The sequence below is a fragment of the Ambystoma mexicanum genome, chromosome 9 (assembly GCF_040938575.1).
Source record: "Ambystoma mexicanum isolate Mex_15411 chromosome 9, UKY_AmexF1_1, whole genome shotgun sequence".
In the NCBI taxonomy this organism is placed as follows: Eukaryota; Metazoa; Chordata; class Amphibia; order Caudata; family Ambystomatidae; genus Ambystoma; species Ambystoma mexicanum.
The window spans coordinates 697412817-697427051 of record NC_090931.1 but is presented as its reverse complement, the minus strand read 5'-3'; the positions used below and the strand labels follow the sequence as shown (position 1 = coordinate 697427051).

The following is a 14235-nucleotide window of genomic DNA, read 5'->3' as shown; positions in this document are numbered from 1 at the left end:
TTGCTGTGTTTGAGGAGTGCTTTCTCAAGGATCTTGAGGGAATATGAGAGATGAAGTGGTAGTTGCTAATCCACTGCAGTATTGATTTCTTGAGAAGTGGGAGGATTCGTCCGGTCTTGAGGGGTGAGGGGAAGGAGGTGTTGATGATTGCCAGGTAAGGGAAGGGGGGTTCAGTCAGAAGGGCCACTAGTTCCGAGGTAAGGGAGTATGTTGTCTGCATATTATGTGCCCATAAAGGATTTGTGTGTGGCAGTCGGACTAATTCCTGGCGACTTGCCGATTTGGAATTATCGTTCTCTGTTGGACAGTGGGGATTTTCATACTTCTAAACGTTTGTGTTGGTCCCAAGTATTCCTGGCATTTAAATTACATAATATGCATTACAACTACATCCCCTCTTTCTTATCTCATTCCATGCCTATAAAGGCAGTCTTGGCCCCCTCATCTCAGTTGTCCTCCAAAAATGTATTGTATGTATTTATGTTATTGGGATGCCCAACCCATACTTCCACATTATCTTCCTGTTCAATGTTCAGCCTTCCTATGGGAAAGCCTATTGGGCTTGTCTTCTCCTCCTCATGACCCTGCATCACAGTCAATGACTCCCACTACCACTGACAGGCTTGCACCATGGGTTGGGGTAATGTGGAATGGCTTGTCCCTTGTTAAGTAGTTATGCCTCCATGGCCTAGAGCCAAAGGCTGGTGAGTCCTGCAGTGTGCTGCCGCCAGAATGTGGCACTGTCCTGCATGAGGGTGGGGTGAGTATTTGGGAGATTTCTGGAAATTCGTCCAACCTGAAGACACTCAGCTAAGGGGTGCTTTCCCTTTTTTTCCTCTACCTCTCCATATGTTGAAACTTGGAGTGTAGGAGGTCTTGCAACCGTGCATGGAGAAAGTCTGCAAAAAGAGGGCAGTTTGATGCCCGATTCCAGAGTAATGTATAAATTGGCTGAGCAGAGACACATGCCATCAGAAACACCATAGGGTCAATGTCAGTCAATGCTTGCTTTTCATCAATAGTGATACTAATCTGTTTATATTACAGGTCTGCAGGGTCTGATGAGGCAACTGTATATTTAAATGAGATGCTTGCAATGTGATTTAGATCTTGGTAGATTGTGATTGCAGTAGGGGGCTTCACGAGCACACTGAGAATTGTCATCCTATGTTTTTCTTCATCTCCAGAAACTGCATGCCCTCAGAAAAGTGGAGCAAGGGTTCTACGACCTAAGGTTTCATTCTCCTTTTTAATTTATTTTCATCTTCCCTCTTCTTGTCAAATGTAATCTCTGGAGAGGAGTGACAAGAACATGTTTGTTCAGGAACATGGTGGGTCAGGTGCTGACCATATAGCCCTCTGTGGTGTTCTCTATGATATCATCACTCGCCCGCTACCAAGCCTGCGGTGAACCAATACAGGATGGCAGCCTACGAGGGTCTTTCCATTATCTCAGATATACAAGTTGAAATATAGATGTAATGGAAAAAATATGTGTCCTGATTTATGTACCTTTATGCTTCTGGTCTTTACAGCTTACACAGACTTTTCTCTCTGGCACCCGTAGAGGGGGCAGTCCTCGACAATCGGGAGAGAATGGTTGATGTAGCCCTTATGAAGCTCCATACTGGGACATGGGCATGTATGAGTTTGGCAGTACAATGCGCAAGGACGGTTTCCTGCACTTATTTCCAGGGGGCTTCCCTGTTCTGTCAATGAATGGCCCAAGGTTCGCAAAATCCATTGGATTGCAGTGGACTCCCCACCCCCATTCCAACTTTCAAGTTGACTTCTCTGCTTGAGCCTTCCCTTTCCTGACTGAACCACTGTTTCCCTTACTCTCTGGTAGGAATATAACTCTGTCAGTTTGTCATTGTGGTCCTCTACAGACTCCCTGGTCCCGAATGTCCTGATTGGGAGGAGTCTCAATATAATTTGACTTTGGTCCCTCCACCAAAAGTGGGTGTCCAATCGTATCCACTGTGAGGAGTCAGAAATGAAAGTCGGACACAGGTTTGCCATGTGTTGTGGTTAAAGACCTTTATTGAAGTAAAAGGGGATGGGAAAGGGCTTCTCTGACCCTTTTCTAAGAGGAACTTCCTACTTAAGCCAAAACTGAGTATCTGTCCATGTCAGGATGTCAAAACAAAACTGTCCTGTGCCCATTCAAGCAAATTTTCCACAAAGAAGATGGTTCTTGGTTCCAGAGGTTCGTCCCCTTCCTCTGGATTCTTCAGTGCGCATTGAGGTTTTTTCATACAATAGTTTTTGTGGTCTCTCCACGATAAAGTGGTCATGTTGCAGGGGATAGCTCCCTTTCCCAAGATTCCTTTTTTATTCCTTGAGTTTTATAAACAATAGTTCCTTGGGTCTTCCTTAGGCCTACTAGCACACTTGGACACACCTGTTTAGCTTCACGGTTTCAAATGAGGTGGTTTCTTCTTTCTTGTGTAACGCAATCTTTTCAAATTGCCTTTTAACGTGGGAGAGCCCAATTGAACACATTAAAGAAACTGACAAGGATGAGAACATTGTAAGGAGGCAGTTACCCAGTATTTTAAAGAATGGATTATTACATATTCAAACAGTGTTAAAGGTGCATTGGAGACCCAATGCTTGAGATGAAGATTTGATACACATGTGAATAGTGTTGTGAGATGGTCGGAGACTCAACACATAATTAAAATGGAGACAAACTTTGTCAAAAGGCAGTCAGTAACCCAATATTGGAAAAACATTGTCACGTGGATTAAAGAAAGAGTGAATAGAGAAAGGAAAGGCCCTGGCAGGTTAATGAACCTGGCAGATGTGAGTCTGGGACCAGCACCCAAGAGAGGAGCGAGAAAAGGAATTGAAGTGATCTACTGGCAGGAGAGTATACGAGGAGTGAGCCGAGAAATGAACCTGAAATGGAGAATACAAGCAGGAGGAGCCAATAAGAAAGTGTCATATACCCTGGCAGGAGAGTATACCAGGGATAGAAAGAGGACTGAGTTTGAGACAGTGAACTGTGATAACGTGACATTTAAACTACCTGAAGGAGTCTAAGGGAAGGGCAGCCCCTTTTCTGGTGGGACTTTATTTCTTTTCTGTTTTTGCTCTGTAAGAACTTTACATTGAGAACTTTGAAAGAAAACAAACTACAAGTACCAGAATTCCCTTGTGCACATGCTGAGTTTGGAGTGTGGGGGTCAGTTTAGGATTTTTGGACGCACTTTTGTTTAACGTAAGCCCTTTTAGGATTAGGGATAGATGGGATTCATTCCAACCCTTATTATTTTCTGGAAATAAGTCTATAAACAAAAATGAATATGCCACTGTATCCGAGTCTTTCTCTTGATCCCTTACATCTGGTGTCAGGAGTCATATATGACTCGGCTGATAACTGGGGGGACTCTTGAATTTATGAAATTGAGTGAACAGTTCGACTGTACCTAGCAAAGAATATATCGGCTTTGATTTGGCTAGCAGTGAAGAGGAAACCTTGTAACCAGGAGACCGATTGCTTCCCGCAGACCTAGACTTCCCTTGAAAGTGTTTATCAGGTTGACCTCTAAATAAGGTCTAGCTTGGAGACACAGTTTAGATGTTTTGGCAGGAGTGGTAGATCCCGACTATAGGGGTGATGTTAAGAATTGTATTTTTGACTTAAATTTCTATCTTTTAATATATCCATTTCTTTTCTCTCTTTCTTAAGTAAGCAACTTTCAATAGTTCACCCTCTGCGTATTCGCCAATATGCCCCGCATCCGCGTTGCTTTTGGGAGGACTCACCGGTTTCTGTAGGCGTTGGTATCTTCTCTCGCGGTCGACCAGGGAAGGATTCCCTTCTGCTTCCTTCTTGCGGTCTTCTTTCCTTTGTTCGGTGGTCCTCAGCGGCTTCCCCTCGACACGCTGCTGCTGTCATCTTGGCTCTTGTAAGCGAAATGCTGTTCCCCTGTGCCTGCGAACGCCGAGAGTTCTTCACTGGCTCCTGCCGTTCACAAAGCGTTCCTTAGTTCAGCAGTTCCTTCTTCCTCCGGTGGTGAGCCAACTGACTCCACCCCGCTGGTCCTGGCTTCTTGGCTCCCTGCTCCTTGTGGAGAGGTGCAGCCTTCCCTCACCAGTCGCCACAGTAGCTGCCTTCCGTTCCTGTGTGGGCTGCTTAATTTTACCAGGCACAGGTGCGCACCAGTAAATACTTGACCGCTAGCTAGGTTTGCAGTCTCTTTTGCTCCACATTGCTCGATCCTTCTTCTTCGTCCCATTGTTTTGTGAATTCTGGGAATAGATGCTCATTATGAACGATTGAGCTATGGAAAGGTTTTGATGGCAAGTCAGTTGTGATTGATGAACAAGTGGAATTGAAAGAGGTGATTTCATCACATTGACAGAGTAGACCAAGGTTGGAAGGGTGGGCAGTAGATTTGGTAAAAGGGGTTTCCCTGCTCTTCATAGGAAAGGGAGTGGATGCATGATAAAGGGCCATAAGGGTTTCAGACATGGGGATGTTAATCCCAAGGAAAAATGATGAATACCATGTCTTCACATGATGATCCACCGGATTCATCACAATTCCCACTTCGAAATCTTATCTGGAACACTGTTGGAAGGTTAAACTAAATTTGCCAAAATGCAGCATGATTTCACATTCCTGTCAAACTTTGTAAACTGAGGCTGATAATATATGCATGCTGGAAAATAAATTCAGCCTTGCACAGATCTCGAGTCCCTTCAGGTGATTTATGCAATAAAGGAAAATAATAAATTTGAAGTGGGTCTTTAAAGGTTATGCCTTTAACTCTACCGTACTGTTTACCTTTTGCTTGTATACTACTCTGTGACGAAGCAAGCAATAAAATGGCAGAAAAACTCCATGCTGAATTAAAAAATGTATATTCTCCATTCCGTGAAATATTTTGTGACTTTTCTCCCAATTACTGAAGCCAGTGTGTCTGTATTTTGGGGAGAAATACCATGATTGCGGGAGAGGGGTTGGAGACTTGGTAAGTGGATGGGCCGAAAGGGGACACATTTTATTTTCTATGTAAAACATTCTATTCTCAGTCATACCTTTATTGCTTTGGGCTGTGCCAATTTTGTGTACAAATAGGCTGCCTTGTAACATTTGACCATTTAATGTATTACTTTGCAGTTTGGCAATGGAGATGACGGTGCTTGATCGTTTCTGCAATGTGGTGCTGGGCTTTTCACTAACTGCCAGTGACTGGGAAGTGCAGTAAACGGTTCCCAAGGCTGGGGCAAAATGAGCGATTCCAAGGTTGGTATTCGCAAATTTCAAGGATTACCTTTTGGACCACAGTCAAATTATTGTCGTTTTTTTATTGTATTGGAATGTAAAGCTTGCACGCTAGCCATTGGGAAGCAAAGGAGTGATGATGTTTTGAAGTGGTCAAATGACTGCTTTTGAAATTCCCCTTTATATAACGGAAATGTTTTATTCCGCTTCATGAAGATCCAAAACCCTGCTTTTGTAGGCCCCCCACTGTATGGACTTATAATACCAGGTTTGAACATTGGCAATGTGGTAGGTTATGCTCACACCTGCTGATGTTGCATTAGCAAACATGTACTGGCTATATACTGGCAGGGCTTCCTGTGGACGATTACTGGGGCATGGTATTCTTTTCATAGGCAGAGATTGAGCATAGCACCATCTTTTCCGAAAATGACCGGACACAATTTCAGGTGATCAACAGCCAATCAGGAATGCACACTCTGAAAATCGCAAGTGCCATAAAGGAAGATATTTGAGAAGTGGAACCACACACGAGACTAGCAAAATAAAGCATCCATTTTTCATGCTTGTCCCATCCAGTCTTCTTTCAGACTGTTGTTAAGATTTCCAGTCACCTCCCAAGAAATATCTTCTGATTTGACTCGTTTCTTTCTGCAAGATGGCCCTGGACCCAAGTGTATATTTGAAGATATTGGGAGTCTTGCGACTTCCCATTATACCGCTGGCTGAGACAAGAAGGTTGTACATTTGGAATTGTTCTTCCTTTTAACGAATAATGAACAGAAAAAGGACCTCGCGGCATGTAAATAAAATGACACCTAGAGCCCTTTAACTGGCAGCAGGTATTTCACCCAATGATAGTCGACCTGGCAATCCATGACGCATATACTGCTGGATATTGTTATAGCCATGTAATCTCACACATATTCCTTTGTATTCAATGGTTCTGCAGTTAAAATGCATAGGATTTCTATAAACATAACAGACGTGTTTCTGGTGACATCCTGTGTAGGGAGACCAGGCACAGGGGTGACGACGATCACTCGTGTATTGATTATATGCTTGTCACTTCTACCCTTTTTCATAAGTGTCCCTTTAAGATTCTTGAATCAGACTTAATTGATCATAATATGCTTGTTGCCAAATTTTCTAGGGGTAACTAAAAGGTGTATTACGGGCCAGTGAACTTGCAGTACATTCTGATAACAATTGCATTACTTAGAACACTAAAAATGTGCATCACCTCAAATGTTATTGAACCAATGTACACGATTCTCCTTTAGTCGAAATGTGTCAAATTTCCCCGAGACATTCTCCCTACTTATTCAAGGACATTTTTTATTTGATATCTGTAATACAGCAAAAGGCCATAAACAACATACCCATGCTTATGATGTTCAAGTACAAACTCGAGTGTTTTGAGACAAACGGTCACAATTGGGTCACGAAGACATGGAATGTTAGTAGTACAAAAATGGTCTGCTTCAAAATCGTCATTGCCTCATCCATCAAGTTGGGGAAGTTCTAACTCAATATGGAAAAACAGGATTCCGACTTTTAGGCCATAATTAACAGTCTTGAAACTAATCGGCAAAACCCAATTATGGAAAGGGTTTGTGTAAAATGTTTTGCCAAACTAAAGACTCCTACACACGGTCATACATCATCCAGCTTGAACAAAGCTTTTGTCATGAACCATTGTCCATTGTCTATGTGCCTTCTGGATCTCCTGGTCCCTGACTCACAGGGGATTGAATGCAGTGATCCTTCCAACATGGCCGCCCGGAACAGAACGCTCCTGGCCAGTCTATACGTTCGACGCTGCTCATCGTACAAGAGAGACACGCCCCCGCGGCTCAGCGTGCCTCAACGCTACCGCTACCTGTAGTCGGACGTGTTTAGCCGGAGTTCGATCGGGGCTCTCGCTTCTATCCCTATTACAGTTCCTTGAATCCCGTCCTGTTCCTTTTCCCTCTCCAAAACTCCTGGAAACCCTTCTGCGCTTGAGTCACGGACCTCCGTGTCTCCGAGCGTACTTATCTACATCCTGGTATTACCCTGGATTTACGAAGGCTCCTGGAAGCTGAACCGATATCCTCACACTGGATGCCAAGGACCAGCGTTCGGGCCGTGAAGAAGAAGAAAACCCAGAAGGTCGCAAGTAAACAACAAAGACAGGTGAGAAGGGGAGAGACTTGTGACAGATTGAGACACCTTAAAAATGAAACAGAGATGGAAGCCGCAGTTCAAGACCTAATGCGAGGTATGCAGGAATTAACTACAGAGGTACAGAACCTCAAGGCAGAGAACGCTGCACTAAAACAGCTAGTTTTATCGCGTGATTCCGCAACCAAACAAAGTGTGATATTGGGAGGACTAGTGGACAAGTATGATGGTTCTTCCAAGATCCTCCGTGCCTTCCTTGATTCATGTTTAGTTCACTTCACCTTCAAGCCCTACTATTTCTCCACTCCTAGAGCAAAGGGGGGCTTTATGATCTCCCACCTCACTGGAAATGCATTAACTTGGGCAACCCCCCTGGTCAATTCAAGCAATGCCCTCTTGGATGACTATGATGGCTTTGTGAGAGCCCTTAAAGAAATGTTTGATCGCCCAGAACAGGTGTATAGTGCTCAAGAGAGACTACTCGAGTTTCAACAAGGGTCCCAGGATATGCTCACCTATGTTACTCATTTCAAACAACTCGTGAAAGAAGCAGATTGGTCTCCAGAAGCCAGCTTTACTCTCTTCCTCAGGGGATTAAACGAAGAAATAAAAGACGAGCTAGCAAGGGTTGCCCGCCCAAGCTCCTTCCAGGCTCTTATGGACCTCTCATTGCAAATAGATGTCCAAATCCAAGAAAGAAGTGCAGAGAAAAGGAAATCTAAGGCGACTTTTCAAAAGACCACTATGGAACCTGCTCCTAGAGCAGAGCCTACTGTTCCTCCTACCCCAGACCCAGAACCTATACAACTAGGAGTCTTCCGTGGTCCCATTACCCCTCAAGAAAGGCTGCGGCGGATCCATACTGGTCTGTGCATGTATTGTGCCTCCGATAAACATCTAGTGAAAGAATGTCCTATAGCCCCTCCACAGCGTTCAGGAAACGTCAGCTCCCGATCCTAGATGGAGCACGGTGTCGGGAGAGAGATGTTTGCTCCACATCAATTCCATCCCTGAACTCTCCTGGACAAAATAATCTTGTGGTTCTTCAGACCCTTCTATCACCTTCCAAGACAGAATCCTACCCCATCCTGGGTTTAATTGACTGCGGAGCTATGGGTGTTTTTCTAGATCAAGATTGGGCCACTGCCCACCACATTCCACACGAAAGCCGAGCAACAATGCAACCAGTGGAGGCAATTGATGGGAGACCTCTTTCTTCAGGACCCATTACCCTTCATACTAAAGAGATTCTACTCTATTAATCACCAACAAGAAAGGATCAGATTTGACCTCATTAAATCAGCCCATTATCCGATGGTTCTTGGAATGCCCTGGCTACAAAGGCATAATCCTTACATCAATTGGGCAGCAGGCTCTCTGTTCCTAGGATCTGAATATTGTATGGCTCACTACTTATCCCAGGATACCTTACCGAAGCCCTCTGAAGACTTCCCAGAGAGCCAACAAGGTCCAGTTACCGTTTCTAACATCATCCAGATTCCCAAGGTCTACCAAGCCTTTTCTGAAGTCTTTTCGACCGCTATAGTTCAAGCTCTCCCTCCTCACAGGCCAGAGGATTGTGCCATCGATACAGAACCCTAAGCAGTGATTCCTTTCGGCAGAATGTTTATATTCTCAGAACCTGAAAAGAAGGCTCTCTGTGAATACCTGAATACTAACCTGGAAAATGGCACCATACGCCCATCCAAATCTCCAGCGGGTGCTTCATTGTTCTTCATGTCCAAGAAAGACACCAAAGAACTCAGACCATGTTTGGACTACGGTGGGCTAAACCAGTGCACTCTCAAGGACCGTTACCCCTTGCCCCTCATCTCGGATATCCTAGAAGCAGTCAGAGGTGCAGTGATCTTTACAAAATTTGACCTAAGCGGTGCCTAGCATCTCATTCGTATAAAGGAAGGTGACGAATGGAAAACAGCCTTTAGAACACCCTTCGGCCATTTTGAGTACCTGGTCATGCCCTTCGGTCTTGCTAATGCCCCAACAGTCTTCCAACGTTTCATGGATCGAGTGTTCTCTGATATGTTGGTCATCTTCGTTATAGTATATCTAGACGATATACTGATATATTCAAAGGACCATCGAAAACATGAGGAACACGTGAAGGCAGTCGTGCAACGTCTACGAGAACATAAGCTACTGGCCAAGCCTGAGAAGTGTCTTTTTCATGTTTCAACTGTTCACTATCTCGGTTTTGTCCTTAGCCCTAAAGGGATTGGTATGGATTCTTCAAACTAGACTCCATTTTGTCCTGCCTACTCCTACCACTGTGAAACAGATAACAATCCTTCCTAGGACTTGCACATTTTTATCGTAAATTCATACCAACCTTTTCTGAGATTGTGCACCCTATCGTCTCCTTATTGAAGAAAGACACCTCCTTCTTGTGGACAGCAGTCCTAGACGCGACCTTTCACCGCCTCAAGTCGGAGTTTACACAAGCCCCCATCCTAGCCCAACCTGACATAGAGCGGCCTTTTCTTGTTGAAACTGATGCTTCCATCTACGCCATTGGTGGCATCCTAAAACAAGAATTGGACGACAACTTAGAGCACCCTATTGCCTATCTTTCTCGCACTCTAACACCCAGTGAAACCCATTACTCTGTTCTGGAGAAGGAATTGCTTGCCATTCGTCAAGCCTTTACTGATTGGCGCCATCTTCTCCTGGGAGCCAAACGCCCAGTGCAGGTCCGAACGGATCATCGAAATCTTCAAGTCCTACAATCCCTGGAATGCATAAACAGTCATCAAGCCTTCTTCTTTGCTCAATATCAGTTTCAAATCCATCACATTCCTGGAACACATAACATAATTGCTGATGCCCTACCAGACGTCCTGACTACGAAAAAAACTGAGTATCGGACCTTTCCAAGGATGTTTCCCCCCACAATCTTTGTGGCCCAAGCTCTCACCCTCCTGGAAAACATCCAAGGCCAAACTCGAAATTCGGACATCTGGAAGGAGCACAAGAGAAATAACAGATGGAATCTCACAACAAAGGAGGATGGGTATCTATTTAAGGACAATCGCTTAGTCATCCCAACTCCTGGGCTGAGAAAAAGGATCACAAGTCTCTGTCATGATACCTTACATTCGGGACATCGTGGAATTACCAACACTCTCCATCTAGTACAGAGACAGTTTTGGTGGCCGAAGATGAAGGATGACATTAGGATCCATGTCCAAACATGCGCAGTTTGCAATCAGAACAAACACGATAATAGGAAGCCGGCCAGACTCCTACTCCAACCAGCAATACCAACAAGACCCTGGGAAATCATTGCCACTGATTTTATCGTGGAATTACCACCCTCTAGAGGCTACACGACAATCATGGTTACCATTGATTTGTTTACTCACATGGCTCATTTTACACCCTTATCCAAACTGCCGTCCTCAACTGACTTTGCCGGAATCTTCCTGGAACATATATTCCGACTTCATGGGCTGCCTTCCAAGATCATTTCAGACCGAGGACCCAAGTACATATCACAGTTTTGGAAGTATGTCGTATTTTTGGAATCCAACGTGCCTTATCATCTGGCTACCATCCACAAACCAATGGAGCCACTGAGCGTGTGAACCAGACTCTCGAACAATACCTACGTTGCTTCGCCACCAAAGTTCAAGACGATTGGTCACTCCTAATTCCTATGGCCGAATTCTCTTATAACAATCCAGATCATGGCGGTGTGGCTATCAGGCCATGTGAGGAGACGCGTTTCCTGGAGGAGCTCCATTGATCCGTAGATGAAACGTGAACGCAGATGCCTATTATAGCTGAAAACGCACGAAAATGCATATGAAGGTCCTCTGCGTCACGGAACGGAGCCTAAAGCCCATCGAATGGATCATTGCAGAGATGCGGACACAATGAAAATTGCAGCGGCTTGAAAGATGGGGTGATCCAAAATGGCGGAGTAGAACAAAGGACCCTGCGGGGACATTCGGCCAGGTGACCTGGAATAAGAAATATCAAGTGCATGCAGTATCGGTGGGGGCCTGCACGCCGCCGAGATACTGGCCCAGCCACTGGAACCAAAGACGACAAGAATACTGGGGGCGAAAGCGGGCGGAGCGCCCGGGGGAGCGAACGACCACTCACACATATGGTCGGACCCCGCACCGCTGAGGCACGGCTGCACACGGCAAGTGGGAGCCGGCGTGCACATGAAAGAGGCTGATCGGAAATCAGCCTGGCTGGAAGAGACCCACTGTTGCCAGCGGGCGCTCGATTAATAACAAGAGCGAGGCCCGACAACACGTGAAGCAGGTCCTGCAGACCTGAAAGAGGACCGGGACAGGCGGAATACGGACGCCAGGACGCCCGCACCCCAAGCAGACACGGAGCTGGGAGGTGCACACAACAAAGGAGAGCGGCCTCCATAATAAAGGAAGACAACGAAGGAAGACAACAGGGGCAGCCGGTGGAAATTTAAAAAGGACAAATGCACATCAGCATTGATATGGCACCTTGGATGGGCACTGGGTTGACCTAAACAAGCAGCTGGGCAGCCTGTGTCCAGGGGTGAGCAGAGGGCTACCGGAGCATACCTAATTGGGGATTGTGACCCCAAAAGAGGGGAGCTGGCAAAAGGAGCCCAACTAAAGAGGCCCAGGCCCCCACATAGCCATGGGCAAAATAAGACCCCAAAATAAAGGACCAGTACAATAGCAGTGGTGAAGACGGGAAGAGCCACATCCTGCAGAAGGTGTGTGAGACCCAGCCCACTCATAGCCTTGGCCAGGCAGAAAAGACAGTTAAAACGACACAGCGATGCGCCCGCTGGGTGTGGGGGCGCAGCTGGGGGACACCACTCCCCCCGGGTGGTGGCGCTAGAGTCCATGTGTAATATGCAACAGCTGAGGAGGTGTTGCTTTAACGACCCCAAGAGCACGGCACTAGCGGGCAAGACATTACGTTGGTCTCACAACGACGAATGATTCGAGATTTCTGAGTATGGTGGGAGGCGCAGGTCCCTAGGACACCACATGCCCCAACGCGAGTGAGGATAGTCTGCTATTAAGCTTTCACCAGGGAAAGGCCTCGCCGCAGGGAAGCAGCGCCACAGTGCCTTTTGGACTCTAGCTGATGCAGAAGTAAATAAGACTGCAGAGGATACAGCCAGGTGAACCAGACAGACAGAAAGAGTGCTTCCCGTGACGCAATAAAACAGTCTGAAACGTGGGAGGACACAACCCACTCGAGAACTAACCAAGCGAGCACAAGCTTAAATAGAGGCTTTCCTGAACGATTGACTCAGACTTGTAGTGCTTCACTGAAGCCGCATCAAATCAGAGGAGCAGGATCGACACATCTGAGGCCAAGCAACCTCGGACAGAAATTGAGGCCACAAGATGACTGGGCGAGGAGCCATAAGCAAGAACAAGAACAAACAATCCACAATGGAGGCATTCGCCAAGACGCAACTATCTCCAGCGATCACAGCGCCTAAGGGTGTGACAGCACCAGCGGAGAGCACCGTAGCGACGGAAAACCATCAGATTTTAGCTGCTATCACGGAGCTGAGAGACTCATGGGGGACAGCGATGGCAGACCTGCGCACTTCTCTGGAGGCCAAGATAGACGCAGTAGGCATTGACGTCGGCTTGCTACGACAGGATGTTAGGGCATTGGCCGAGAGAACGAGTAGCCTGGAAAGTGCAGTGAAAACCAACTCGGAAATGAGCGCCAACAATGCAAAGGAGGTTCAAGTATCAAGGCAGCAGGTAGCTAACCTGGAGAATCATGCGGAAGAAGCGGAAGGGGAAGAAGGCCTAGACCCTACAGACTACGTTGAGAACCTTCTCTTACAAGAAATGGGGGCCGAAAAACTTTCGCAAGGATTTGCAAGGGAGCGAGCACATAGAGCCCTTGTGAGGAAGCCGAAGCCGGTGCCCCCCCGGCAATAATCGCTAAAATACTGAACTATAAGGATCGTGAGAAGATATTGGAGTCCTTTCGCAAAGGAGGAACGATCGAAAGGGCTTCATGCACCATCACAGCATATCCGGATTATACAATGTTGGTTAAGAGACAGCGGTACAGTTATGTGGCGATCAAAAGGAGGTTACGCATGGCGGGAATAAAATACATGCTTCTGTACCCCGCGAAATTGAAAGTGCTGCACAAAAGCAAGATGTTTTTTTTACACCCCCGAGGAAGCAGCGACATGGCTTCAGGGTTGTCCAGAACGAGATGGGGAGCAAGCTCGAGAGGAACACGATAAGTGATGGGGGCATTGCATGTATAATGATGTGACGAAAAGCGGGTATCCCAATAGAAATAATGATGGTGATTATGAGTAAAGAGTGCGACTGAGCAAAGTCGATATTTAGCGGGGATACCTTGACCTTGGTGAACTCAAGAGACTTGAATATAGTAGCGCGTATACAGACGTAAAATGTACAGCAAAGTGTGTTTGAACTATAGCAAATAGGAGCGGCAGGACGCGAGCACCCTACCCCCGAGTAATGATAGTAGTTGTAGCAGGTTAGCCAGTAGGGCGGCCTCACCCTGCAGATCTTCGAGTACAGGCGTGAGCCAGAAAGAACTAGATGCGGGGGTGCCTGAGATCCAGGGATGGAGCTGGGCAACATTTGGGGGGGGGGGTGTTGGGGATGGGATGAGAGTGGGGGTGGGTGGGGGGAATGGAGAGTTGGGTGAGTTGGGGAAGGGAAGGGTGTCGGGAGGGAGGGAGAGCGGGAGGGAAGGGTGGTTGAGGTGTTTGTAGATAGGGGAAGTTTGAACCGGGGAACAAGCCTATATAGACAGGAACGGGAACTGGACTGCACTGTTGGGGAGGG

The 14235-nt window shown here is 46.4% G+C and overlaps 1 protein-coding gene across 2 annotated transcripts in view; it reads left to right on the top strand.

Annotated features, from left to right (window-relative positions):
- Positions 1-14235, top strand: part of ZDBF2 (zinc finger DBF-type containing 2) — a 326002-nt gene that overhangs the window by 8275 nt on the left and 303492 nt on the right. Inside the window, exon 2 of one of the 2 annotated variants that reach the window (XM_069615579.1) lies at positions 5135-5260. The exons of the other annotated variant lie outside the window; for it this stretch is intronic. Coding sequence (XP_069471680.1) covers positions 5246-5260 — 15 coding nt within the window. The 5' untranslated portion in view covers positions 5135-5245. The remainder of the gene's footprint in view (positions 1-5134; positions 5261-14235) is intronic. 2 annotated transcript variants of the gene reach the window in all.